The sequence below is a fragment of the Engystomops pustulosus genome, chromosome 1 (genome assembly GCF_040894005.1).
Source record: "Engystomops pustulosus chromosome 1, aEngPut4.maternal, whole genome shotgun sequence".
NCBI classification, from domain to species: domain Eukaryota; kingdom Metazoa; phylum Chordata; class Amphibia; order Anura; family Leptodactylidae; genus Engystomops; species Engystomops pustulosus.
The window spans coordinates 251,788,004-251,815,708 of NC_092411.1; the positions used below are offsets into that span (position 1 = coordinate 251,788,004).

The following is a 27,705-nucleotide window of genomic DNA, read 5'->3' on the forward strand; positions in this document are numbered from 1 at the left end:
GGCATCAAGACCCTGTTTTTTAGACATCATGGGGAGGATTTATCAGGTCTTGTACACCGGAAAGTGGCTTATAGCCCTGAATTGCAAACCCTCAGCGTTCTTCGCCGATTGGCAGAGATGGGCAGTGCTGGGGAGAAGGCAGTGGGGCACATTTACTTACCTGTCCGCTGGAGTTCACAGAAAGTTCATTGTCTGATGATAATGCACTGTGCCGCCATTCACTAAGATTGTGCGCCCGATATCCTGCATGTGTCGCTTCCCCACTCAGGTCCAACAGAGTTCACCATCTTTTTCATGGTGCATATAAGTGCATTGGCTTGCGAAACAATCACGCTCAGTCCAAATAAGTTGGATCGTACAACGGAATGACCCCCAATTTGTGTCGCATGGAAGCCAGCACAGTTGCGCCAAAAAAAGATTGCATGCACCAAAATCCCAGCGCTCATTTATTAAAGGAAACCTACCACTTGAAGTGGCAGGTTTCAGATGGAAATACCGAGCACCAGCTCAGGGTGAGCTGGTGCCGGAGCTTATTTTTGTTAGTGTTTTAAACCGCTGTATTGCGGTTTAAAACACTTTTTGAACTTTATAGCCGGCGCAGGGAGGTACGCGCTCGCGCTTACCATGCACGCGGCTACATAGGAAGTGAAGGAGAGTCGCACTTTTGTTGGACTGTTTGCATTTATTGATCAAAAAGTCCAGAACATTAGTAAAAAAAAAAAGATATTTATTTATACAGTAATATCTGCACTAACCTTGCCCCGCAGAGTGATAATGGGACAGTGGAGGTGCTAACAGGTAATATACAGGTGCCTAACCTGTACCAATATACAAAAAGGGATTGGTGCTAGGTGTTATCATTTCAATCCCTATTAGTAAAAAAAAGAAGAACAGAAGTAGTAAAGTTACAGTGAGAAACATATAAACATATGAACAGGTGGCTCTACAAAAAATGCCTTGAGTAAGAAGGTGGGATGTGCAAAGAGGTTTAAATCACAACTGTTTTAGATAGTGCAGATAAATTTTATTATAAAGTACAGAAACACTAACATTTAAAAACACTTAAAAACATCACAACCAAGTGTTGTGTTGCATACAGTGCATGAGGATAACATGCTCTGAGCTAACTCCCCCTCTTTTTGCAAATCTGAGTAAATCTCTACTTGGTCTCTGAAAGTAAATGAGTATTCTGTAAACATTGACTGACTGTAAACATATATGTGTTGCGTGCTAAACAAGAATCCCGAGATCAATATACAATTTACAATGCACAAATTCAGAGATAGCACAATATGGCAATTGGTCAATGTAAAAAAATAGAGTAATATCACCAAGTTCGATAGGGGGGAGATGCAGTGCCCCACGCGTTCCGCCTCAAGTGTGGCTTCCTCAGGGGTATGATACCCCTGAGGAAGCCACACTTGAGGCGGAACGCGTGGGGCACTGCATCTCCCCCCTATCGAACTTGGTGATATTACTCTATTTTTTTACATTGACCAATTGCCATATTGTGCTATCTCTGAATTTGTGCATTGTAAATTGTATATTGATCTCGGGATTCTTGTTTAGCACGCAACACATATATGTTTACAGTCAGTCAATGTTTACAGAATACTCATTTACTTTCAGAGACCAAGTAGAGATTTACTCAGATTTGCAAAAAGAGGGGGAGTTAGCTCAGAGCATGTTATCCTCATGCACTGTATGCAACACAACACTTGGTTGTGATGTTTTTAAGTGTTTTTAAATGTTAGTGTTTCTGTACTTTATAATAAAATTTATCTGCACTATCTAAAACAGTTGTGATTTAAACCTCTTTGCACATCCCACCTTCTTACTCAAGAGATTTATATGAACAGGGATGTGAGGCATCTAGAGTTGCCCATATTCGTATAGTTCTACAAAAAATGCTTGACAAAGATTCATGGCGAATCGAAACGTTGCAGTTTTTTCATGCCTGTGTGAATAAAGGTTTATCACCTTTTTCATCATATTGGATGCTGTGGCTTTTTCCTTTCCATATTGACATGAATTATAGTAATGCTGGACAATACAATTTTTTGTTATATAGATGATTCTTAGACAGGAGAAAACACAACATGCCATGACACATACAAAACATCTGTAGGCAAAATACTTTATTTCAATTGCTTAGTAAAAAATAAATCTTATTGAATTGTGTCTGCCCAGTAAAGTACACAACACAATTGTTTCCACAACCTTATGAGACCTTCCCCACCTAAAACTGCAAACAACTCACCAATCATAAAACTCACATTATTATTATTATTATTATTATTGTAGTTTTCTTATAAAATCAATATAAAGTACATTAGTATTGTTCACAATGTAGTAATAAAACACACTACGTATAAACTGCACATAACTAAATAGTCTTTCACATTTTTAACAATGAAGGTCTGAGGTACTTTGGAGGACACATGAAGCACCACTGACGTTGACCATGATTCATGATGGACAAATTTCACTCACAATTCCATTTAGAATCCTAAAGAAGAAAACGTATGGGAATTATCTATGGGGGAAATGTGTTACAAAGATTAGCAAAGTGACCAACAGTGATGTATTGTATACCCTCAAATTGAAAGGCTTCATAGTTTCAGCAATACATCTGTATTCTTTACCAGGGTGAATATCCACGGTTCTTTTTAATGATCGACTAAGACTCAATAACACCACTAGACAGTATGATGACGAGCGGTGTGACCTCTTTAGAGTCTACCAAGCAAAGAACCATATATTGTACATAGACTATGCTCAATTTTTCATCTCAGCCCTATTCACTTGAACTGAGTTGTGAACAAGCCACGTAACCAATGGACAGTCTATAAACGAAGAACCTTGTAGAGCTAATATTGAACACCTATCATAAGATATTCAATAATTAAGAAAATCACAGACTACCCCTTTAACACTGCTACAAACAAATAAAAGTATAAAAACATTTTGGTTTTCAGTTTGATTTATTTGTTATGCGGCTATATCCTTGTTTCAGCAATAACTTCAGGTCCTTCAGATGGCTGATGTAGGCTGTTTCTTTAAGTACTTAACATAGATAGGTCAAGGAGCTGGCTATCATTTAACTTACGTGGGGTTCCACTTCTTCGTGGAGATGGACTACGGCTTCTAGATGCCTGAAAATAAATACAAATAGAAGAGATGCTTAGAAATATTCTAAAATTGTCTTTTTCTAAATGTATAGCTTTGGAAAGTATATACAAGTTTATTGTGAATACAACAAAGCCTCCTTGTTTTGTCTTGGAACTCAGTTTGATGTCAAGTGTGAGAATTGAGCACATTGAAAGGTACTACTCCACCTATCTTCTTTATAGGAACACTCCAGTCAGAGCTGACTCATCGTATTTTGCCTAGCACAGGGTCTGAAAGGAGACCCCAAGCCTGAGGGTACACTCACCCAGGCACTGCGGTAGACATGATTCAAATGGGGGGAATATATCAAGACAGGCGTTATTCATGTCAGTCTTGTCCCCCCCTTTACTTCAGTGCAGCATGCACCTAATATATGTTGAGACGCAGGCCTCATCTTAAATAAGGTGCAAGTCCTTCCTACACTTTAGTCATCAGTACTAATACTTTAATACTAATTTCTTATCTGCTACCATCATTAAAGGGGTTTTCCCAGGAAACAAGTTAGGCCCTTGCTGATTGGTGGAGGTCTCAGTGATGAGACCCCCACAGATCACAAAGAACAGGGGTCTGATGGGTTCCGAGGTAGCACAGTCACAACCCTCCACAGTCACAATCGCTCCCCGAGATGAGCCATGCTCGGAAATCTCCGGGGAGCGACAAGGTGTCCAACGGAGGTACCTTGGACCCTATCGAACCCCAACCCCGTTTCTCGTGATCTATAGAGGTCTCTATAGGGATCCCCACTGATCAGGAAGTCTAACTTGTTTCCTGGGAGATCCTCTTTAATGTTACTGCTTCAACTCACTTTTAAAAGTACATAAAAGTTTACCTGGCTCTCCACCAGCAAACTGGATCAAGTCACAAGACTGCATTCATCAACATTATCTGCTCTGTTCATTCTCTCACTCCTCCCTCCTGCAGCCATTAGCTGACCACGAGCTCCAAGCAAATCTATGTTAGTTCAAGTCTGCGAGAGGGAGGGAGGAATAGGGCTAGCAGAGCAGAGAGGATGAAATTAAGATAACACCAGGGACTCCCTTGATCACATGACTCAATGCAGTTTGCTAGCAGGGAGTCTGGTATACTTTTATCAACTTTAAAAAGTGAGAGGAACAATTAATGTTAATTATAAAAGAAGATTATGAAATTGTATTAAAAAGGCTATGTAATCTGTCAAGAGGTGAGAATGTGCGCCCTGATGACAGGTTACCAGGTTTTATCCTTAGAAACCTTTATCCTGACATGTTAGTATACGTTAGCATGCATGGTCTTATTACGTTACTGCACTATTGCAGCTGGGATCATCACAGTGATGGAAATGAGGAAATGCCATAAGGGAGTCATGTCAGATATCTGCTAGCTAGCTAAAGCATAGATAGATTGATTACATTACTCGTATATAGGTAATCTATGTGTTTATTTGTGCAATATTAGTCACACTTCTGTACTTACCAAGGTACGGCCTGGGCTGACTGATCGGGAACGTAGAGGGCTACTGCTTCTACTTCGGCTTCTGCGGGGACTCCACTGACAATACAGGACACCATATTAGTACAAATATCATTTAGATGTTTATGTATGTATAAATAGCACATCGGATATCCTGATACTAATTCTGACTTATGCAGAAAATCATGGACTATTTAGTGTTAATTTGTTTAATTAGCACGCAAGGAGCATTTTGTACATTAAAATTTGATAGCTAACCATAAAAGTTATGTCATGTGTCATACACAAAACCCAAACTGATTCTGGTATTATGTGAAAAAGTGATATTGGAGAAGACCTTACACTCACCAGTGCGCCTCTTTTTGTCACAGCTTCTCCTTTCACAACAACAGAGTCATTTTCCATCAGAGTCGGCCAGACGTGGTAGAAAACCAATGGAGCAGTGAGCTCAGAGTCATATGTACGGCGATATCTGAATAAGAAAAAAATATTTTCATTATAGTACACTCTTTATATGAGTGGATATATACTCCGATAAAGGGGTCCAGGGGTACAAGTTGCAAAAAGTTCCTGAGGTCTGAAAGGTCCATTTGCCATAAAAAAATAATTAGTGACATAGATGACATATGGTGGATGGGCCACATCTTGCTCTACTGAAATTGAGTTGGGTTATTACATTATATTACACGGGGGCCTCCCTTTGAAAGCTGCTGCCTACATTGGTCAAATCTGGAGCTTTTTTTATAATGGTACAAAATGGCAACTATAGTTTTAGAAAAAACACAGTCCCAAATACTCCACGTGGGCTAAACGACATTTGATTTAGTTTGATGATGTCTTGACCAGAAGCGTAAATACAGCGGTAACAGCCATAGCAGCTGCCATGGGACACAGTGTCAGGGGGCCCCGGCATCCGACCTGACACTCAATAGAATCATTGATGTGCACCATTATATACATAGTATGCTGTGAATTGTACAGTATAATGTGAATATAACAGTGCACATCTTCCACTGTAAACAGCTACTCGATCAGATCGGTGTAAGTGTATAAATGTATATACCAGTGCATAAATGTGTGCATATAAGTGTATAAATATGTGAGTATACAAATATGTATAATTCCTGAGGAGGAACATTCAGAAGTCTTCATTGGAAGCCATTTTATCACATGCCAACAGGGCTCCAGAATGGAAAAACTGTGGCAACAGCTTCCAAAATATAGGACCCGTGTTATGATTAATATAAATTTTTACTTTAAACTAGATGTTAAACAAATATAGGACAAAATTTCACTCCATAGACTTTCTCTTACTTGGTTTCACTAAACAGTTCTCCATCGACGGCAAATGCAATGTCTAATGGGTTCTCAAGGGTTTGCATGGCAAATGCAACCCGACACACTTCCCGGATAAATCCACTGATGAGAATAAAGTCCACTTCAGCTGGGAATGAGATTTTAGGATTGACATTCATGGCACTGATCACCTCCTAAAATAAAAATGGAAAATTATTAGAAGGATCATATTCACTTTTACATTATATGTAACAGTTCCAGGCTAATGGCGATTATGTCTACAACTATGACCAATCACTTGCTAAGATAGGGTAGGTCAATTCCATTCTGAAATAATTTATAACTAGACATATGAAACCGTATCAAAGCAACACGTAAAAGTATGCACTGTGCATATTATAAATACCAAAGGAAAGCCATACATTGACACTGGACTGGACATCATAGAGATCCAGATTGCGGACAATGTAGTCAATCACAGCATCTTCCAAGGATTCTGGTCCCATGTGAGATGGAGACAATGACTTGCGTACACGAAGTTTAAATTGCCTGAACGCCATCTTGGCAGCATGGAAGGATTCCTGCAGACAATAGGGGAAAAAAAGAAAAGTGTTTTTCTAAATGATAGCATCTACACTACTAGAAATACATGTTGAGTCATAACTGATCAGTCACCTACCATGGTAGCAATGAATATGATCCTCTGCACCATCTCTAGGTCTTCAATGTAACGTCTCAGCAGGTTCTGAGCATCAAGACGATCGTTGGCATAGATGTCGTTAAAACGAGATATTAAGCGACTATGGCGGGAGGAATTGGTCAGTTGGGCAGCCGTAGGTGATTCGCTTCTGGCAAATGGACTGGCTGACCTGCTGGAGGGGCGGATTGGACTTGGAGAGCGGCTTCTGGAAAGTCTGGAACATGAAGAGATGCATATGAAGACATTATTTATAATCTTGAATAGCTGACTGATCCATCTGTATTATGACATGGATAAGTGACCTTTCCACACCGCCAAGGTCAACACTGCAGCAAAGTCATTGTCTGCAGTGGTCACATATCAGTGTTGGGATATTGTCACATGTTGTCTTACAAAGCTCAGTATCATTTCATATCCTACTTACCTTCCATGCAGGATACTCTTCTCTGCTGACAAAATAGAGATCTCATCTTTCAGTAATCGTATCTGGCGCTGGTAGTCCTCCTCTGAATCTAGTTTCCGGAGTTCCAGTTTGTCATGGGCTGCCCTCAAGCTGTGATTATAATATCAAGTACATTTTGTTTGATACATTTTATTGATTCATGTAAAGCAGATTAAGTTTCCCTTAAAATTCTGATACAATAGATAAATATGAGATGAAATAAGATCAGCCAAAACCACTCAACCTCAACAGAAGAAATATTGGGTATAATGCATGTCGGCATGCTATGTTCTCACAGGAGATATTCTGCTGAGGGGGTTACTTCATACTAATAAAATGGGAAATATTTAATATGATACATTGGGAGAATGTTAAAATGTCAAAAAGAAAAGACTTTAGATTTAAAGTCAATTCCGTTGCTTTTTTAATCATTGGTTTACCTGTCCTTGATGATAATTATGACCCATCTATAGGATAGGTCACCAATATAGGATTGCCTGGGTCTGACACTTAGTACCTACTGCCTCTGGCACTGAGAATCAACACAGAGAACAGAACTAGAAGAACAGCGCTATTCTCTGTGTAGTGGTCAAGCTGTGTAACTGCAGTTCAACTCTTATTCTCTTGAATATGAACTGAACCTATGCTGCATTTACTCTGCCCAGCCACTGCACAGAGAAAGGAGCTATTCTTCGGAGTGTCAGACCCCCAGCAGTCTCATAGTGATGATCTATTAAATGGATAGGTAATCAATATTAGAAAGCTGGGATGTCAGGAGCTCAGTTGCTCCTTCTCTATAGGCCCTTTATTTTTTTTACATGGATGGCTTTGTCCTCAATTTGCTCTTATAAAATAATAGTTCTTAATGTACTGTATAGCTGATCTTGAAAACCAGACTTGCAGAGATTAAACAGTGCAAAGGACATCAAAAGCTTAACAGGTGGAAACAAAAATGTCTTGTAATTTGCTCTTACTCTGCCCTAAGTTGTAGTATCTCATCTTCTGTGGCTAGGAGAGTAGTTGCTGACTTGGTTTTTGTTTCATCAAGTTCCATTTGAGCTTCAAGAAGGCTACAAGTAAAGAAAAAAGATGTATCACTGAATAGTATAACACCCATTGTGAACGGTTCCTGGTTAAAGGGGTATTCTAGGTCTCAGATACTGATGAGCAGTAAATAATATAATGTGATATAATCACAGGATCCCATCCATACAGCCAATGTAGATAGCTGCGGCAACTGTGGTCCCCACTGCAGTAACCAGAGATGACCACCACACAGTGCACGGAGCTGTCTGCTACTAGCATGGTACACTGTCTGAACAATTAAATGTGGGGGTGCCAATTCTTATACTGATAACCTATCCTAAGAATAAATCATCAATATCCAAATCCTAGGAACCCTCTTAAAGTCTTAAAAATGTACACACTTTTACTTACTAATACTTTATTAAATTTTACCAAGAAAGACAATACATATATCGCCAAAGATTCAATAACATATCCTACATAAAAATAATACAAAGTGTACCCCAAATACCCCCTCCCCACTGCTACCCACCCATCTTAGCTATGGTCAAAATAATTCACACACCTAAATGGGTTGTCTGGGCTTTGCAAAATCTATGTAACCAAACTGGGGGGCTGTTAAAAACTAAAAAAATTTTATGCTAGCCTCCTCCGTTGCTCCCGTTATCCTGCACCACCCGTTCTGAGTCTTACCACAGATTGTTTACAGAGGTAGGGGCTGCTGTCCAACTACTTTTGGTCGCCTGATTCAAGAACAACAACAGATTCAATGCCGTTCCAGGTGCGCGGCATGGGACGGGTGGGTGTGTCTGCCTCTGTACACAAAAAGGGGCACGGAAGTGATAGGCAGTGACACGGGACAATGCGATCAACAGGTAACAGGTAATAGAAGCGAGCAATAGTTTTTTGTTTTTTTTTTACAGACACCCCCCCCCCCCCAGGTCGGTTATATAGCTTTGTCAAAGCCTGGACAACCCCTTTAACTCAAACTATTGTAGAAAGTTCCCCCTAGTGGTGACTGCAGGGCGCATCAATTTTAAAATGTAACACTTTAATTTCAGCATTACAGAGCTCTGAATCCTATAAAGATATTTTAAAGGGAATCTGTCAGCAATCAGCTCCGGAGATCCACAACCCAATACCCATCTACTGCAACAATGGAGATTATCGGTTTCCATCGGTTTCTACTACCCAATACTCACATTTTCCCATGAAGCCCACATGTAAATTAACTTGTGTAAACTAAAAAAACATTCTTAACTTTCCAAAGATATGCAAAATTGGAGACTGGTAACTTACTCTTGCCTTACGGAGTTCAGCTCCACACGTGTAGATGCTAGCTGAGCTTCCAGCTTGTGCAGCTCTTTTTCATGAGATGATGACAAGTCCCTCATTCGTTTGTCTCTTTCTAAAGACTCCTGAAATATCATATGAACCCATTTATTCTCATGAGCAAAGGCCTACAGAACTACAACTATCATTGCTTAATATTTCCTTATTCCAGTAGAACCATTCTATTCTTAACTCTTTCCTTCCTCTGTTATAGTATGGTATTACTTTATAACTGAATATCATTAGTGGGTACAGGAAAGCTGTAAAGATGCTTTCAACCAATATAAATTCCTGCAATAATCTAACCAGGATTTTATCATCCTCTCTCTTTCCCTCCTGCGTGGCTGCGTGGCAGGAGAGAAATATTTGTTAACATAATTTTAAAAGTTTATATTAGAAGGGAGGAGGCCGTGTAAACAAATATTAGAAGATTACCACAGTCACAGTGTGGGAGTGTGGTCCACAGAAAGAAGCTGAGGATAGGGGAGCACCTAGGACCGTCCCCTCATGAATACGTTGGACCGCTGTAAACTTGGTCTGGTGTTCGGAGGGATATGTTCTGCAGTGTTTCCTAGATTATCAGTATGTTCTGATAAAGCTAGCAATTTAAAATTGCTATAGGGAGCTGCTTACTTTAGTAAGGGCTGCAAGAGGGTTTTTTTTCGGGTGACTGGTCCTCTTTAATTGATGGGCCTGGCCGCATCAAAGTCCTGGCTGCACTGTTTAGTTGTTTAGAACTTCCAAAATTGGCCTGGACCAATTACCCTAGGTCACGAAGGGGTTAACACACAACTTCTAGATCTCGGATATCATTATGCATGTTGCTACTTTATGCTTCCCTTGATAAGGCCACCATAGAGAATAAGATACTAAAAATAATGAAGATGGTGATGTACCTGGAGGAGGCCAAAGCTGTTGTCGGCACAGAATGAGTTGGAGAAACAGGTACCGAGCCATGGCAGAAAGCGACTCTTAAGTGTTTCTACCCCCGCATACTGACCACCTGTAGGAGCAGAGAAAAAAACATATTCATATAACACACTTACATCTAAAACATATAACAATATATTAATTTGCATTGATGGACAATGCCAATGTAGGAGTGTTTTTGCAGATATTACACATTACTTTTCAGCTTGTGTTGTGTGCAATGTGGACATGTTCAGCAAACTTCCCAGAGAGCAGGATTACCATAAAAATAAATAGCTAATGGTGCCGGCTCAGCTACTCATCTCCTGCCCAGCAAATAGATGACGCAGAGCATGCCCACAACTGGCTCTTAATAATTAAGTACATCCATACCACACATTGGCACACAACATGATGTCAGCAAGCGGCTGATACCATGGTGTATATGACGGGACCTCGCGAGGAGCCGAAGCCTGAGCTGGAGCTGAAGACAGAGAGGACCTGCAGGGGGGCGTCGGAAAGGTGAGTACAGAGTTTTTTGGGGGCTTTTTAGGCTGGGAAGGGGGCTGCAGGCTGTATACTATGGTGGCAGGCACTGACTATATACTGGGGGGCAGGTGCTGGCTATATTCTGGGGGCAGGCACTGGCTATTTACTAGGGGGGAGACACTGGCTATATACTGGGGGCAGACACTGGCTATATTCTGGGGGGGAGGCACTGCCTATATACAAGGGGGCTGCTGCCTAGATACTGGGGGCAGGAAGCAGCATGCTATATACAAGGGGGCAGGTACTGGCTATATAGAAGGGGCTGGCTATATATACTAGTGGACTGCTGGATATATACTGAGGACAGGGGGTATTGGATATATACTAGGGGCAGGCGCTGGCTATATACTGGGGCGCTGCTGGCTATATAGTGGGGGGCATGTGCTTGCTGGCTATATACTGTGGAGGCTGTAACCAATGCAATTGTCCCACTCGAGTGAATAGGTTTCCCAATTTTGTGTTAAAATTAGGTGCCTAGCCTTATACCTGAGTCGGCTTATACTCCAGTATATACGGTACTTTTAGTTTTATGTCTGCTGCTGTTGTTTTATTACCTCAGACATGATAGGATATAATGGTGTCAGTCAGCCCCCAAAATGTGATAATTTTTCGTACTGGCCCTTTCTCTTTTATGAACCCTCCTGATGTGTACAGAACAGTGGTCCCAGCTCTTGCGTTATACTTTCTTAAACATGTGATTCCTTCAGTTTCTTACCTTCTCTTGCTGTGACATTGAGGATTGTAAAAAGTTGTCCCTGGATTTTGGAATTTAACTCCAGAAGTTCACAGCAAACGTTGAGATTTTGATCACAGGAATTAATCTGTGGGTGCAAAAGCAACAATGTAATTGAGGACTGACTTGACATGAATAAAGAAGTTGTGGCTACAGAAGAAGTCTCTACAGCTGCTCTTTGACCTAGAAACTACTATGTTGGATGCATGATCCTTCTAGGGCAGTGATGACGAACCTTTTGGAGACAGAGTGCCTAAACTACAACCAAAATCCACTTATTTAACGGGAAGTGCCAACATGGCATTTTAGGCAGTAACTTAATGCTACCTGTTCTACCACATCTTTCAATCCTATCGACCCCATGAGGCCACCAATACAGTTGAAAGAAGGAGAGCAAATTCAGACTCTCGTTGTAGCTTCTCTCCAGGGTCTCTCTGTAGGAGAAGAATGGTGGGTCCAACAGGAGGACCTCCAAAGATAATGCAGTTCTGTCCACTGACCTTCTCCCTTTTCCCGCAGTTCCAAACAGCCAATGAAATGTCGCTTTAAAATAGCACTGAGAGCAGCATCTCTTAAGTTGCCTGGGACTTGGTGGATTTGGTCCTATTTGGTAAACTCTGTCCTGGGGTGATGTCTGAGTGCCCACAGAAATGGCTCCGAGTGCCACCTCTGGCACCCGTGCCATAGGTTCGCCACCACTGTTCTAGGGTAAGAGGTACAGTAGGTTTTGTACCTAGTTCCCTATGTCTGGATCCTGGATGGTGTTACCGTGTTGTGGTAGAGTATGCCTATACACATAATAGTGTATGAAATCACAGATACATGGCAGAACAATAGGGACTTCATGTACAATAAGGAACCACAGAATAGATTTTAGTCAGTATCACGTCAGGTGATATACCTTTTATTTTAATGGACAAATACCTCAAATACTATTCTCTTCATGCACACACAACATGATTGTGGAGGATTTTTCCCAGAAAACAAAAAAAAAAATTAACTATACTGAAAATTTTGATTGCAGACTGTTTCAGGATATGTGCAAAAGTACATGTGGAAATGATATGAAAAATTGCTTAATGTTTCCATTGTCTAATATGATATTTACATTAAACAAGAAAATTGCATCCATCAAATAAGCAACACTGTAACGCTGTGTAAGGAGGCAAATAGCAGATTACAGTGTGAAATACTTGTCTTATCTATGTTTACCCTTCTCCTTAACATGTGGTTTCTACTAGCTTGGCCTGCCAGTGCATTACATTACATGGCAACCATTCTGAATTGTCTGGACAGGTGATCAATATTAAGTAGGAGGCACAGCGCTCTATCAGTGTGTACAGTAGCTTAACAATCATCAGATCAAAGGCGAGCGTCTGCAAGTCCATTCATGTCAGGAAGCAGACAATAGAAAGAAAATAAACACAGGAACAATTTACTATATGTTCTACATCTTATAGTAAGGAATGTGTGTACGGTTGTGCCGGCCATGAACATTACAAAGATGTTTCTTTTGGCTTCACCATCAGAGGTGTAACTTTAGGAGGTGCAAAGGTTGTGATCGCACCTGGGCCCAAGAGAGTTAGGGGGCCCTTATGATGTCACTTTCCCATATGAGAAGACTAGTACTATAAACCATACATTATAGTCGGGGCCTGGCCCACCAGCTTCTAGTTGCGCCACTGTTCACCATCCACATGTATTCTCAGCCTAGCTCACAATATTTCACCTATATCTAGAATGACTATATCATTACATTAGTTATACTTTATTAACTGCTGCCTTATTGGTGCCAGGTAAAGGAAACAAAGGAAGACATTTATCACAAGTGTCCGAGAACAAAGCTCTTCTAGTTTCTCATGGCAACTAATTGCAGATCAGCTTTCATTTTCCCATAGCAGTTTCTAAAATGAAAGCCGAGCTCTGATTGGTTGCCATGAGCAACTACAACACTCTGGCTTTTAAACACCAGTTTCCCCCCACCCTCCCACCCCATCTGTGTATCTTTTTATCTTCCTAAGTTGATAAGGTCATGGTAAAATGTCGGAGAAGTGAAAGCCATTTGTTGGCTAGAGATTAAAGCCACTTCAATACTACAAATCCATAGTGTCTACTAAAAGCAATGAAACCCCCATTATCACAATAAAGTTCAGAATGAAATCAATCTATATATTAATATTCATCATTCATTGTATAGAGGATAAGTATCAGATCTCTGGGGTCCTACTGCTGGAAGAATAGGGGTCCGTGAGTGAATGTAGAGGTGGTGTTCAGCCAGGGTCGGCTCCAGGTTTCAGTAGGCCCCTGGGCGACAGAGCCTCATGGGCCCCTTTGCAGAGAACTCATATGGTGGCATTAAAAATTCCTAAACTAAAAAACAGTCTCTTGTTCCCTAAAATATTCTTTAGTTTATCATTCCAAACAGCCCCCTCATGGGTATTTTATATAAAGTCCACTCCCTATGAATTCATTAGATACAGCCCCCCTCACCCCCATGGATTTATACAGCCTTATGTGCCCCCCCCCTCAGCTCTGGGCCCCAGCATTTGCCCAGGTATGCCCAGTGCTTGCGTCAGCCCTGTGTGCAGCCTTGCCCTCTACCAAAACACTCTGGGCCCACAGAAATAACAGGAAGGATAGCAAATCCTGTACATGTATATATATTGTGTAGCACAGGTGTATGTGTATATATTGTGTAGTACAGGTGTATATGTATATATTGTGTAGTGCAGGTGTATGTGTATATATTGTGTAGTGCAGGTGTATGTGTATATATTGTGTAGTGCAGGTGTATGTGTATATATTGTGTAGTGCAGGTGTATGTGTATATATTGTGTAGTGCAGGTGTATATATATATATATATATATTGTGTAGTACAGGTGTATGTATGTGTATATATTGTGTAGTACAGGTGTATGTGTATATATTGTGTAGTGCAGGTGTATGTATATGTATATATTGTGTAGTACAGGTGTATGTATATGTATATATTGTGTAGGACAGGTGTATATGTGTATATATTGTGTAGTACAGGTGTATGTGTGTATATATTGTGTAGTACAGGTGTATGTGTGTATATATTGTGTAGTGCAGGTGTATGTATATGTATATATTGTGTAGTACAGGGGTATGTGTGTATATATTGTGTAGTACAGGTGTATGAGTGTATATATTGTGTATTACAGGTGTATGTATATGTATAGTGTAGTACAGGTGTATGTGTATATATAGTGTAGTACAGGTGTATGTATGTGTATATATTGTGTAGTACAGGTGTATGTATATGTATATATTGTGTAGTACAGGTGTATGTATATGTATAGTGTAGTACAGGTGTATGTGTATATATTGTGTAGTACAGGTGTGTGTGTGTATATATTGTGTAGTACAGGTGTATGTGTATATATTGTGTAGTACAGGTGTATGTGTATATATTGTGTAGTACAGGTGTATGAATGTATATGTATATATTGTGTAGTACAGGTGTATGTATATGTATAGTGTAGTACAGGTGTATGTGTATATATTGTGTAGTACAGGTGTATGTATATGTATATATTGTGTAGTACAGGTGTATGTGTGTATATATTGTGTAGTACAGGTGTATGTGTATATATTGTGTAGCACAGGTGTATGTATATATTGTGTAGTACAGGTGTATGTGTGTATATATTGTGTAGTACAGGTGTATGAGTGTATATATTGTGTAGTGCAGGTGTATGTATATGTATATATTGTGTAGTACAGGGGTATGTGTGTATATATTGTGTAGTACAGGTGTATGAGTGTATATATTGTGTATTACAGGTGTATGTATATGTATAGTGTAGTACAGGTGTATGTGTATATATAGTGTAGTACAGGTGTATGTATGTGTATATATTGTGTAGTACAGGTGTATGTATATGTATAGTGTAGTAAAGGTGTATGTGTATATATTGTGTAGTACAGGTGTATGTTTATGTATAGTGTAGTACAGGTGTATGTGTATATATTGTGTAGTACAGGTGTATGTGTATATATTGTGTAGCACAGTTGTATGTATATATTGTGTAGTACAGGTGTATATGTATATATTGTGTAGTACAGGTGTATGTGTATATATTGTGTAGTACAGGTGTATGTATATGTATATATTGTGTAGTACAGGTGTATGTGTGTATATATTGTGTAGTACAGGTGTATGTGTATATATTGTGTAGCACAGGTGTATGTATATATTGTGTAGTACAGGTGTATATGTATATATTGTGTAGTACAGGTGTATGTATATGTATATATTGTGTAGTACAGGTATATGTATAGTGTAGTACAGGTGTATGTGTATGTATATATTGTGTAGTACAGGTATATGTATAGTGTAGTACAGGTGTATGTGTATATATTGTGTAGTACAGGTATATGTATATGTATAGTGTAGTACAGGTGTATGTGTATATATTGTGTAGTACAGGTGTATGTATATGTATATATTGTGTAGTACAGGTGTATGTATATGTATATATTGTGTAGTACAGGTGTATGTATATGTATATATTGTGTAGTACAGGTGTATGTGTGTATATATTGTGTAGCACAGGTGTATGTATATATTGTGTAGCACAGGTGTATGTATATATTGTGTAGTACAGGTGTATATGTATATATTGTGTAGTACAGGTGTATGTATATGTATATATTGTGTAGTACAGGTGTATGTATATGTATAGTGTAGTACAGGTGTATGTGTATATATTGTGTAGTACAGGTGTGTGTGTGTATATATTGTGTAGTACAGGTGTATGTGTATATATTGTGTAGTACAGGTGTATGTGTATATATTGTGTAGTACAGGTGTATGTATGTATATGTATATATTGTGTAGTACAGGTGTATGTATATGTATAGTGTAGTACAGGTGTATGTGTATATATTGTGTAGTACAGGTGTATGTATATGTATATATTGTGTAGTACAGGTGTATGTGTGTATATATTGTGTAGTACAGGTGTATGTGTATATATTGTGTAGCACAGGTGTATGTATACATTGTGTAGTACAGGTGTATGTGTGTATACATTGTGTAGTACAGGTGTATGAGTGTATATATTGTGTAGTGCAGGTGTATGTATATGTATATATTGTGTAGTACAGGGGTATGTGTGTATATATTGTGTAGTACAGGTGTATGAGTGTATATATTGTGTATTACAGGTGTATGTATATGTATAGTGTAGTACAGGTGTATGTGTATATATAGTGTAGTACAGGTGTATGTATGTGTATATATTGTGTAGTACAGGTGTATGTATATGTATAGTGTAGTACAGGTGTATGTGTATATATTGTGTAGTACAGGTGTATGTTTATGTATAGTGTAGTACAGGTGTATGTGTATATATTGTGTAGTACAGGTGTATGTATATGTATATATTGTGTAGTACAGTTGTATGTATATATTGTGTAGTACAGGTGTATATGTATATATTGTGTAGTACAGGTGTATGTGTATATATTGTGTAGTACAGGTGTATGTATATGTATATATTGTGTAGTACAGGTGTATGTGTGTATATATTGTGTAGTACAGGTGTATGTGTATATATTGTGTAGCACAGGTGTATGTATATATTGTGTAGTACAGGTGTATATGTATATATTGTGTAGTACAGGTGTATGTATATGTATATATTGTGTAGTACAGGTATATGTATAGTGTAGTACAGGTGTATGTGTATATATTGTGTAGTACAGGTGTATGTATATATTGTGTAGTACAGGTGTAGGTGTATATATTGTGTAGTACAGGTGTATGTGTATATATTGTGTAGTACAGGTATATGTATAGTGTAGTACAGGTGTATGTGTATATATTGTGTAGTACAGGTATATGTATATGTATAGTGTAGTACAGGTGTATGTGTATATATTGTGTAGTACAGGTGTATGTATATGTATATATTGTGTAGTACAGGTGTATGTATATGTATATATTGTGTAGTACAGGTGTATGTGTGTATATATTGTGTAGCACAGGTGTATGTATATATTGTGTAGCACAGGTGTATGTATATATTGTGTAGTACAGGTGTATATGTATATATTGTGTAGTACAGGTGTATGTATATGTATATATTGTGTAGTACAGGTGTATGTATATGTATAGTGTAGTACAGGTGTATGTGTATATATTGTGTAGTACAGGTGTATGTATATGTATAGTGTAGTACAGGTGTATGTATATGTATATATTGTGTAGTACAGGTGTATGTATATGTATATATTGTGTAGTACAGGGCCGGGGACATGACACTAGATTTGTTAGTTTCTGCCATGTCTGAGCTCCGTGTTGCCATGTCTCCCCGCGTCCCTGGTTACGGCTGTGTCGCTAGTCGCAGGCCGGGATTGCGGGTGTATAACGCAGTGATATAATCCTATAATCTCCCTGCGGTAATACTGTGTGTACAGCGCATAGTAATCCCATTACAGTATATAACGCTATATGATATATGTGCGGCTCCTCACATGGTAGTCCTTGTACCAGTCGTCCAGCTTGTCCTGCAGCAGTGTGCACGTCCCGCTGTGGCTGAGCCTCCTCAGGGTGTCGGCCATGGCTGTGTGTACGGCTGTGTGTACAGGGTGGCGGGGGAGCTGCCTCTTATATACCGGGGCGCGTCCTGCTCTCCCGGTGCCGCGCTGGTTGCTCTGCTCGGGTGTTAGGGACGCCACTGGATCAGATGGAAACTTTTTAGTTGTAGCAACGGCTTCCCCCTGCCCACCCCTCACCCTGCTGTGCTCCCCTCCCCCTGCCCACCCCTCACCCTGCTGTGCTCCCCTCCCCCTGCACTGTACTGGGGGACAGGCAGGATAGACGGGTGATGTCCCAGAGGAGTTGTCATAGGCACCAGAGACTATACATGACTCGTAGGGGACTGCTGACACCAGCATCACACTCTGAACTGAAACCTGCATTAACCCCTTGAAGGATACACATTTTTGGAAATCTAGCAAACATCATTTTACATTTTTTTCATTGCTACATGTAGGAGGGTCCATTCGGATGATATTTCTATCCTGTGTAAAATGGAGGCACTTGACTGTTTGACCATAATAAAGCCCCTTTCACACTAGCGTTTATCTGCCTTTGTTTTTCACATGCAGAACGTGCACGCATACCCATTTTATTCAACAGGTTTGGAAAGATTTGCATTATTTTTAAAGCACAATTTATTTTTTAACACGTGAAACTCTCAGCATGCTCGACTTTTGCAAGTCACACGCGTGTGAAAAACGCACCATACAAGTCTATGGAAATGCATCAAAAACGCATTGCACTCCGAGACACAGGCAAAGTGATGCATTTTATTACTGATCAATTGCCATAAGATAGACCACATTCTCGAGTTTTAGGGTGATGGCACAAATGGCGTTTTGAACCAGTTTTTGGTCCGTTTTTAAGCAATCCTTTAAAAACTGTAAAAAATGGATGCATTTTTAAAAAACGCATGTGTTTTTTAAAAAGCAGATGCGTTTTTAACGCATGCGTTTTTAACGGAGTGCTTAAAAACAGACCACAAATGGTTTCAAAATGCCATGTGTGGCATCACCCTTAGGGTTTTTGCACACATGGCATTTTGAACCCGTTTTTGGTCCGTTTTTAAGCAGTCTGTCCAAAAACGCATGCTTTGTAAACGCATCCGTTTTTGACCAGTTTTAATTAAGATAATTGGTAAAACTGTAAAAAATGGATGCGTTTTCCAAACGCGTATTTAAACTGCTTAAAAACGGACCAAAAACAGGTTCAGAATGCCATGTGTGGCATGACCCTCAATTACGTGTGTTGTCTTCCTTGAAAATGCATTCAAAACTCCAACAAAACTGAATGAAAAACGTAAAAACGCTAATGACTCCTAGAAAAAAATAACCAAAACCGCAGGCAAAAACATCACTTTTTTATGCAATGTACTCTGACGTGATCTGCAACGCAAGTGTGAAAGTGGGATATGCTAATGACACACAGAAAAAACTGACAAAAACCGCAAATTCGGTACCAAACTGAATCTGAATCTTTCCTGCTTCACCTTGGAAAAATATTTTTTTTAAATTGCAGCTAGGTAATACAGTCATTCATCACAGAGCTTGAAATAAATAAATAAATAATCATGAATAAGAAACTTTTAATGAAAAATCAGGGGGAGGGGGTTATATACTAATTTTCAGCTTATTTGGAGCAACAACAGTTCGCAACAAATAGATCATTACACAGATTCCACAAATTGAATTTTTGATGATTCGCTCTTGTCTAGATATAATATTAAAAGAAAACTATACTTTGGGGGGGGGATGTCAAAATATGTGCAACATCCCCCACCGGGGCCTAGCCCTTGAGGTGAGGCCTGGAGACAGCCGGGGCCCGCGGTACCGGAGTGGCTGGCGGTTGCGGCCTAAGCACGCTATTGTCACGGTGCTTGGTACGGGGGAACCGGAGGGCTGTCCTACAGCCTGGCAGGTCTCCAGCAGGGTGGTGTTGGCAAGAAAAGATGAGGGAGAGGCTGCTATAGCGGATCTCCCTGGGGCAACCCCTTAATGTCCCGAGTGTGAGTCTCTGGGTGATGGACAGGGTGCCGGTGATGAAGGCAGCCGTATTAGCAGGGACCAGACGGAGACAGAAGTTGAAGAAAACAACTTACAGTTCTTTATTTGAACCGCAGGAACCGCAGCAAACGTGCCTTTAACAGGTGGAGTACTGGAGAGGTATTTGGAGGGAGCCACAGGATGTAGATCACCAGCCTGGAAGTATAGGGCAGGCTGGGAGGCAGCTGTGTCCTTAGAGGATGCTTCAGCTCGGTCCTGGATCTCTTCAGGTATCACCCTTGAAGGTAGGAATGATACCCCTTTCCTCACTACACTAGCTCTAGTCTTATCTTCCACTTCAGGCAGGGGCTAGGCTCTTCCTGCACTGGTCTGGTGTGCTAGAGACTCTGAGCTGCTGCTCAGCTAACTGCTCTCTGCTTGTGTCCTACAGACCCAGAGGGCCTGACTAGGACCGGTCTATTCTCCCTTCTGGGAGAGACTGCTCTCTTCTCTCTCCTGAGAGAGACTTCTCTCACAACTCTCTAGAACATTCCTGGCCAGGGGGTTTTATTACCTTCCTTTGGTCAGGTGGTGGCTGCTCCTCCAATTACCTCTCAGTTCACAGAGACAGGATGTAACACAGATCTTGGTTGACATAATTACATCACAAATTAACATCTGCCTTGCCAGGCAGGATTAACCACTGCAATTTCCCCTTGATCCTATAAGGACCATGTAGTGTAATGTGATGTTACCTACAGGTGGGACGTATTCGCAAGCACTACCTCGCCATTGCATCGGCGAGGGTGTTGCATACCCCGGGGGCAATTGAAAGAGCCGCCCTCGGCTCGACTACAGTTGTTTTGGGGCACAGAGGGGGCTAAGGGCACTTCTGGGAAGTGCAGGCTGTGTGAGGTGTAGGGACAAACCGCCCATGGTCCTGGAGACAGGCACCTGGGTTGGTGTCGGACTAAGACAAACATGTAGCTATATGACAGTTGGTCGCTGACGCCATTAAACCGAACTGTACAGTAGGAAAGGTGTGGTGTCATGTCCTGTAATCCACTCCTTGCACCAAGGCCTGTATATTTGTTGTATCAACGCTTCTTCCCTGGCGGCAATTATATAAGGTGTCTATCTGCATTGCATGAGCATATGCGACACGAGTACCTCCTGACTGACAACCTTACCCATGTATGAGTGGCATCCAGGTGCTAACTGTGTAACACCCCCGGTCCCCTAAAGACCCGCAGTTTACGGACTACCCCCATGTGCAAACCTCAGTTTGAGGGATCAGGTAGCGGTCAGTGTTTTACATAAAAGACGGTCCGACACAGCCACACTACAACCTGAAAAGCCTATAAAAGGGTTAATGCAGACTACTGGCAGATATGACAGTGTGCAACAGGTTAGCAAAATCACATTGGCTTAGGAGCCTAATGGGTACACATCTTATAACATAACGTTACAGATAGATAGGCTACTCAGAGTAGCACGGTAGCAAATGTCTCTTTTCCTGCAAAGGAAAGGCATAAAAAGTGCAAGCAGAATGTCCGTACCTAAAAAGGAAGGCATTAAGTGCAAAATAATAAGTCAATAGACATAGCAACTTTTCCCTGGTAGTATCTGGCAAAAGTCTCTCAGAAGGTCTCTACTGACAAAGTCCATCTTCTGGGTACAGCCCTTGATGTGGGGAAAAGTGCAATGAAGAAGCAAAGGGTCTCCTCTATTTGGAGAGGGACAGAGTCCTTTGAAGAAATCTCTGCTGTGGCAGAGGAAGGGTGCTATCATAGCACATAATCTCTTGACTGAGATAAATAAGGGTAAGAGTCTCAGGAAAGTCTCTGGTTCTATAGGGAAAATGAAGAAATATACACAATATGTACATAGTTCAGTACCTGGAGAGGGCGACAGCCCTTCAGGGATTAGTCAGTATCGCTGGGTTCAGCAAAGACAGGATCCAGTTCCTGCAGGGAATCCTGTGCATCCTCAGCGGGAGTAGGTGCCGGCTGGGGACACCCAGTGGCAGTAGTGGGTACTGCAGGTGCAGCAACATCCTCCGGACCTTCAGGGGGAGGAGCGCTGTCGCCCGGGGTGTTGGCTGTTCCAGCCGGGGGCTCAACTGAGCCAGGGACCACGGAGGGGTCCAGGAAGAAATAAACAGGGCCCTGCGGCAGCGCCGCAGCCCCTTCCAGCTCCGGTTCTTCCGGGGCCGGGTCATCACCCCATTGGTAACCAGTCAGGGGAGATGTGGGCCTAGATGGGACCTCCGGACAAGGCTCGCTAGCCGGGATGTCTTCTCCCACAGAAGAGCCGCGGGACCTGGCAATGCTCCCGGCAGGGGAACCGGTGGGGGTGGCGCCCTGTATCATGCCCGGCCCATGGATGGCAATGGGACCCGTACTCACAATTACTGTGGATGGGGCATTCACGTGGGTCACCGCCCGGGGACTTGCAGCCGAGGAGGAAGAGGTGTTCGGAGACTCCGGCCACTCGTCGTCCTCATACCAGTCGTCCTGCGGGAAGTAACGGTCCTCGTCGGAGTCGGGGATCCGGATCACGCCAGCCGCCCAGGGTCCTCGAGGTCCTTCCTGCAGGGAGAACTCGATGCACTCTCCCGGCTTCAGGTTGTGCAGGCTCTCCGGCAGATCAGGCCTCTTGACGGACCGGCGGGGTATAAATACTTCCCGTCCGGTGTAGTCCTGGGTGGCGAAGCCATAGCCCTTCCGCTTGTCGAAGAACCGGACCATGCCGGTGGTGCGATTCTTCTCGACCCAAGCTCCCGCTGTGGATCTGCCGGCCATATACCGCTGGGCCTCCTCTTCTCGGCGCCGTTGGTCCGAGACAGCGTCTCGGAGTCGCCGGCGGGCGGCCTCACCTCGGCCTTGAGGCTGCGGAGGTTTCGGTGCTGGGGCTCGTGGCTCCGGTTCAGGCTCGGATCTCCTTGGACGACAGGTAGGTGCCGGAACAGGAGTAGGAACCACCGGAGGATCAGGAACCACCACATCGGGGTTAGCAGGCCGCGCAGCTGGAGTAGTAGGCCTCGGAGCAGGTGGAGCGGCAACACTAGGCCCAGGCGTTGGCTCAGCAGGAGTCGGGGCCTCCCCACGTGGCGCCTCCACGTGGACCCGCGGTACCGGGATGGTAGCCGGGATAGGGACGAGGAACCGCCCGGGTGGGATTTGGTACTGCGTCACCGTTTGGTAACATGTCCTGGTGACGAAGGCCCGAGTCAATCCTCGGTGCAGCCGATGTCCAGCGGAGGGTCGTCGGACGGGCTGCGCAGAGACCACCACCATAGTCTCTAGGACCTCGTAAAACTCCGGACGCTCCACAGGAGGGAAAGGCGGAGGACCCCACATGGCGTTGTCCTTGCTGTCCAAAGTCCACTCCAGTTCTGGCGCTTCTCTGAGGCAGGGCAGGAAGTCCGCCTCGAGCCAGTGGGAGGAGTCCAAGTCCTTCCCGCCAAGAGCTGTGGCGGGCTCTAATTTTTCCTGCGCCACAGGAGGCGGGGTTCGCGCCCTTCGCGCGTGGGTGGAGCTTGATGCGTCATCTGGGTTTCCCGCCAGTGAAGGTTTTGGCGGGCTTGAATTATTTGCTGCGCCACAGTTCCTGAGGTAAAAATCTTCGGGCGCGGCAGCGCCGGATGTAGCAGAGCTGGTACAGTTCTTGCCAGGATTAACCTCTGGAGTGCGGGAGCGGCGCTCGACCGCACGTGGCAGCAGTATAACACAGTTCATTCCAGAAACGCACAAGTCCTTAGGCCTAAACCCGGATGGCAGCAGGGTTAGGCAGCACAGTCTTTTTCCAGTAAAGGAAAGTCTTTAATGCCGTAATAAGGCACAGAAGTCTATATCCTGTTCGTGACGCCACTTGCAACATCCCCCACCGGGGCCTAGCCCTTGAGGTGAGGCCTGGAGACAGCCGGGGCCCGCGGTACCGGAGTGGCTGGCGGTTGCGGCCTAAGCACGCTATTGTCACGGTGCTTGGTACGGGGGAACCGGAGGGCTGTCCTACAGCCTGGCAGGTCTCCAGCAGGGTGGTGTTGGCAAGAAATGATGAGGGAGCGGCTGCTATAGCGGATCTCCCTGGGGCAACCCCTTAATGTCCCGAGTGTGAGTCTCTGGGTGATGGACAGGGTGCCCGTGATGAAGGCAGCCGTATTAGCAGGGACCAGACGGAGACAGAAGTTGAAGAAAACAACTTACAGTTCTTTATTTGAACCGCAGGAACCGCAGCAAACGTGCCTTTAACAGGTAGATGGAGTGCTGAGATGTGAGTTGGAGGGAGCCTCAGGAGATAGTTCACCAGCCTGGATATAGAGGGCAGGCTGGGAGGCAGCTGTGTCCTGGTAGGAAGCTTCAGCTTGTCCTGTAGGGCTTCAGGTATCACCTTTAAAGGTAAGATGATACCCCTTTTCCTCACTACACTAACTCTAATCTATTGCTCCACTCTTCAGAGGCAGGGGCTAGGCTCTTCTTTTTCTGGAGAGGAGGAGAGGAGGTGATCGCGGCTCACCCCTCCCCTCTCCATAGAGAATAGAGCCGCATGGCCGTTCTTACGGCCATGGATAGAGCACGCTCCATCTCTTTTGCTCAAAACAGTGAGTACTCGTACCGAGCGCGGGCGCTATAGATGCCTATGAGGGAAGTATATCCTTATACAGACATGTTTATACAATTACACACTGATATATACACACCTTTATATACACATAAAGTTCTACACTCGTATACTCGCACACACACACACATATACATATATATATATATATATATATATATATATATATATATATATACACACACACACACATTTATGCACTCATATACATTTATACACTAATAGACAGAGTATATACAAACTCATACAGTATACACATTATAGACATATAATACATATACAATACACATACATATATACACCATATATACACCACATACATGCAGGACATGTGTCACAGTCTATGGGGATTAGTCCCTTAGGACTAAGTAAGTGGACTCCCTGGACCACCGCGGGAGATAACAACCTTAGCCACAACCAGGAGCGGAGTCTAAGTGAACTCCTGGTCTTCGCCAGAGCCCGCCGCAAAGCGGGATGGACTTGCTGCGGCGGGGAGTCACCAGGTCGCTCCACGGGTGCGACTAGGCCCACGGTGGCAGCCAAGGTAGGGACAAGGGGACCCCGGATGGCAGGCAGGACCACGGGAAGGCAGGCAGGCAGGACCACGGGAAGGCAGGCAGGCAGGACCACGGGATACCAGGACCGCCACAGGAACCACAGAACAGGGGAACAACACGGAACACAGGAAACCGGGAACTCAGAGGCGTCTGGAAACACTCAAGAAGGCTTTCTCCTCAGAAGAGTGAACTGAAGATCCGGCAGGGGATGCTGGGAGTTGCCAGGCTATATAGCCGAGCCTGGAATGCCAGAGCCAATAAGGAGGACGCTGGCCGTTTAAGGCTGGGAGAAGTCCGCGCGCGCTCCCTCTAGTGGCAGGAGCACGCGACTGCATGGAAGAAGCATGCGGCCTACACACTGGGAGCAAGAGTGCAGGCCGGAGCCTGGAGAGGTAAGTGAGAGCTGGGAGAGCGGGGACCGCGGCAGCAGGCACGGGTACACCCTCACTCCGTACCGAGGATCGTGGGTGTAACCGTGACAACATGCAGGATAAAAACACATGCTGCATATACACACAGAATATACACACATACAACAAATACACACACATACAGACGGGGGGGGAGGGGGGCATGGCGTCGACTGTGTCACCCTGCAGGGAGATGAGCGGGCCGGTCAGGGAGGCATCCAGGAGAGAGGTGGGCAGTCTAGTAGAGATGTGGGCGGTAGCCGGGACACAGAGGGAGGGGCCCGGGGGCACAATCTGGCCAGCACCCAGCAGTGCATCCCCGGACCACTTACCACCGGCAATGGCAAAGCACTGCAGGGACCGTGCATCCCCGGGCCCCTGAACCTCACGGGTCCCGTAGCAGCCGCTACGGCTGTTACGACGGTAGTTACACCTCTGGACCCACATATGAAAACTCAAGTAATGAGGTTATCAGGGTTTACTTTATTGTACTGTGCAGGGGTAAGGGTGCCCCTAAAGCTATGCTGGCTACGCCAGGCAACGTCAAGGTGTCACCACGTATTGCTGCTCTATGGAAGAGATGGCAAGAACTGGTGAACCCCAATGGGAAATAAGTCCAGAGAGTCAGTGTCTGCAGTGAACAGTTTCCTTCTTTATTGAAGAAATTCAGGTGTAGAGCAATACAAGCAAATCATAGGCTGATGTCTCCTATATCCTCCCTGGCACAAGAAGGGTTAATGCTGAGGAAAAGCCTGAGCTCCCTGTCCCTCTGTTTCTCAGAAGGTTGGTACCCTCAATGTTCTTTAACCCTTTCTACCAGTCTATACAGATACAGTGATTATAAACAGAATGTATATAACAAAACGCTATAGATTAATAACTATACACTATTGATGTCAAATAAAATAAGTTCTGAGTTCGCCTTTGAGAAATATTCAAATGCCCAAAGTCCAATCCTCTGATCCAGGGCATTACATTCTCCCCTGCTTTACCTGTGGGGAGAGTGTAAGATTTATGCAACAGGCATTAATTATGTACATGTGGTTGAAGATTTCCCAGTTCTAGGGGGCAGGCTCTTAAAAGTTACCAATGGGAGGAAGAAAGGCTTAGTTTTAGTCCATTTGAGATTGGTGCGCCATTGAAAATTTCAGTAGGTGGTTCTTTGGCAAATGTGAGTTATATTTGGACAGGACACAAGTGTTCGATGCAGGCTGTAGCTGTCACACTGGTCATCAGTGGTCTCAAGCTGGAAGCTGTTGGACGCGTTGAAAATGGTCATCACAGGGTCATCCAGGATTCAGTAGGCCCCTGGGCAACAGAGCCTTAGTGGGCCCCTTTGCAGTGAACTCACATGGCAGCATTAAAAATTCAGAAACTAAAATAGTCTCCTGTTCCCTAAAATATTCCCTTGTTTATCATACCAAACAGCCCAAACATGGTTATTTTATATCAGGGGTCTCAAACTCAATTTACCTGGGGGCCGCTGGAGGTAGATTCTGGGTAAGGCTGGGCCGCATCAAGTTTTCCACACAAAATGCGCTTACAAAATATCATTATTCAGATTCAAATGTCATGGCGTCTCCCAGCGCAAGGAAAGCCCCATGCTGGGAGACGTGTTCTCTCTATGAACGCGTCCTGTGCACCGAGGGGTCCCAAGCTCCTACCGCACTGAGCCCAGGACACTCCATCCCCCCCTCCCCCCCGGTACTTGCCTCCCATCGAAGAAGATGAAGTCGCCGCTCTGACCTGCACCAAGTGCGTTCAGAGCGGCGACTTCATCTTCTTCAAGTACCGGAGGGAAGGGGATTAACCGGTTACGGGCCCTTTCCTGTTTTTTCATGTCCATTTTTCACTCCCCACCTTCAAAAATCTATAACTTTTTTATTTTTACACGTAAAGAGCTGTGTGACGGCTTGTTTTCTGCGTAACAAATTGCACTTCATAGTGATGGTAT

The 27,705-nt window shown here is 43.3% G+C and overlaps 1 protein-coding gene across 3 annotated transcripts; it reads right to left on the minus strand.

Moving 5' to 3' along the window:
* Nucleotides 1-2,123: 2,123 nt before the first annotated feature.
* Nucleotides 2,124-18,512, minus strand: SPATA18 (spermatogenesis associated 18). Of its 3 annotated transcripts, XM_072124449.1 has the most exons (14): nucleotides 18,409-18,512; nucleotides 18,113-18,315; nucleotides 11,590-11,695; nucleotides 10,313-10,419; nucleotides 9,384-9,502; nucleotides 8,033-8,128; nucleotides 7,041-7,169; nucleotides 6,596-6,830; nucleotides 6,339-6,497; nucleotides 5,935-6,110; nucleotides 4,969-5,092; nucleotides 4,624-4,698; nucleotides 3,110-3,155; nucleotides 2,124-2,509 (listed from the first exon to the last, which is right to left on the minus strand). In XM_072124449.1, exons 2-14 carry the CDS (start codon nucleotides 18,197-18,199, stop codon nucleotides 2,502-2,504), a joined length of 1,467 nt encoding a protein of 488 aa, XP_071980550.1. In that variant the 5' UTR covers nucleotides 18,200-18,315; nucleotides 18,409-18,512; the 3' UTR covers nucleotides 2,124-2,501. The 3 variants fall into 3 exon arrangements, with proteins under 3 accessions (XP_071980550.1, XP_071980540.1, XP_071980557.1); XM_072124439.1 differs by lacking the exon at nucleotides 2,124-2,509 and having other exon boundaries at nucleotides 2,966-3,155; XM_072124456.1 differs by lacking the exons at nucleotides 2,124-2,509; nucleotides 18,409-18,512 and having other exon boundaries at nucleotides 2,966-3,155; nucleotides 18,113-18,374.
* Between the last annotated feature and the right edge of the window lie 9,193 nt (nucleotides 18,513-27,705).

Excerpts from the sequence above, each read along its gene's own strand:
- SPATA18 (XM_072124439.1), bottom strand. The coding sequence starts at position 18,199 with ATGGCCGACACCCTGAGGAGGCTCAGCCACAGCGGGACGTGCACACTG. Across the intron at positions 6,831-7,040 it reads AAGAGTATCCTGCATGGAAG|ACTTTCCAGAAGCCGCTCTC; the intron begins GTAAGTAGGATA and ends TTCATGTTCCAG. Across the intron at positions 6,498-6,595 it reads TCATATTCATTGCTACCATG|GAATCCTTCCATGCTGCCAA; the intron begins GTAGGTGACTGA and ends TATTGTCTGCAG.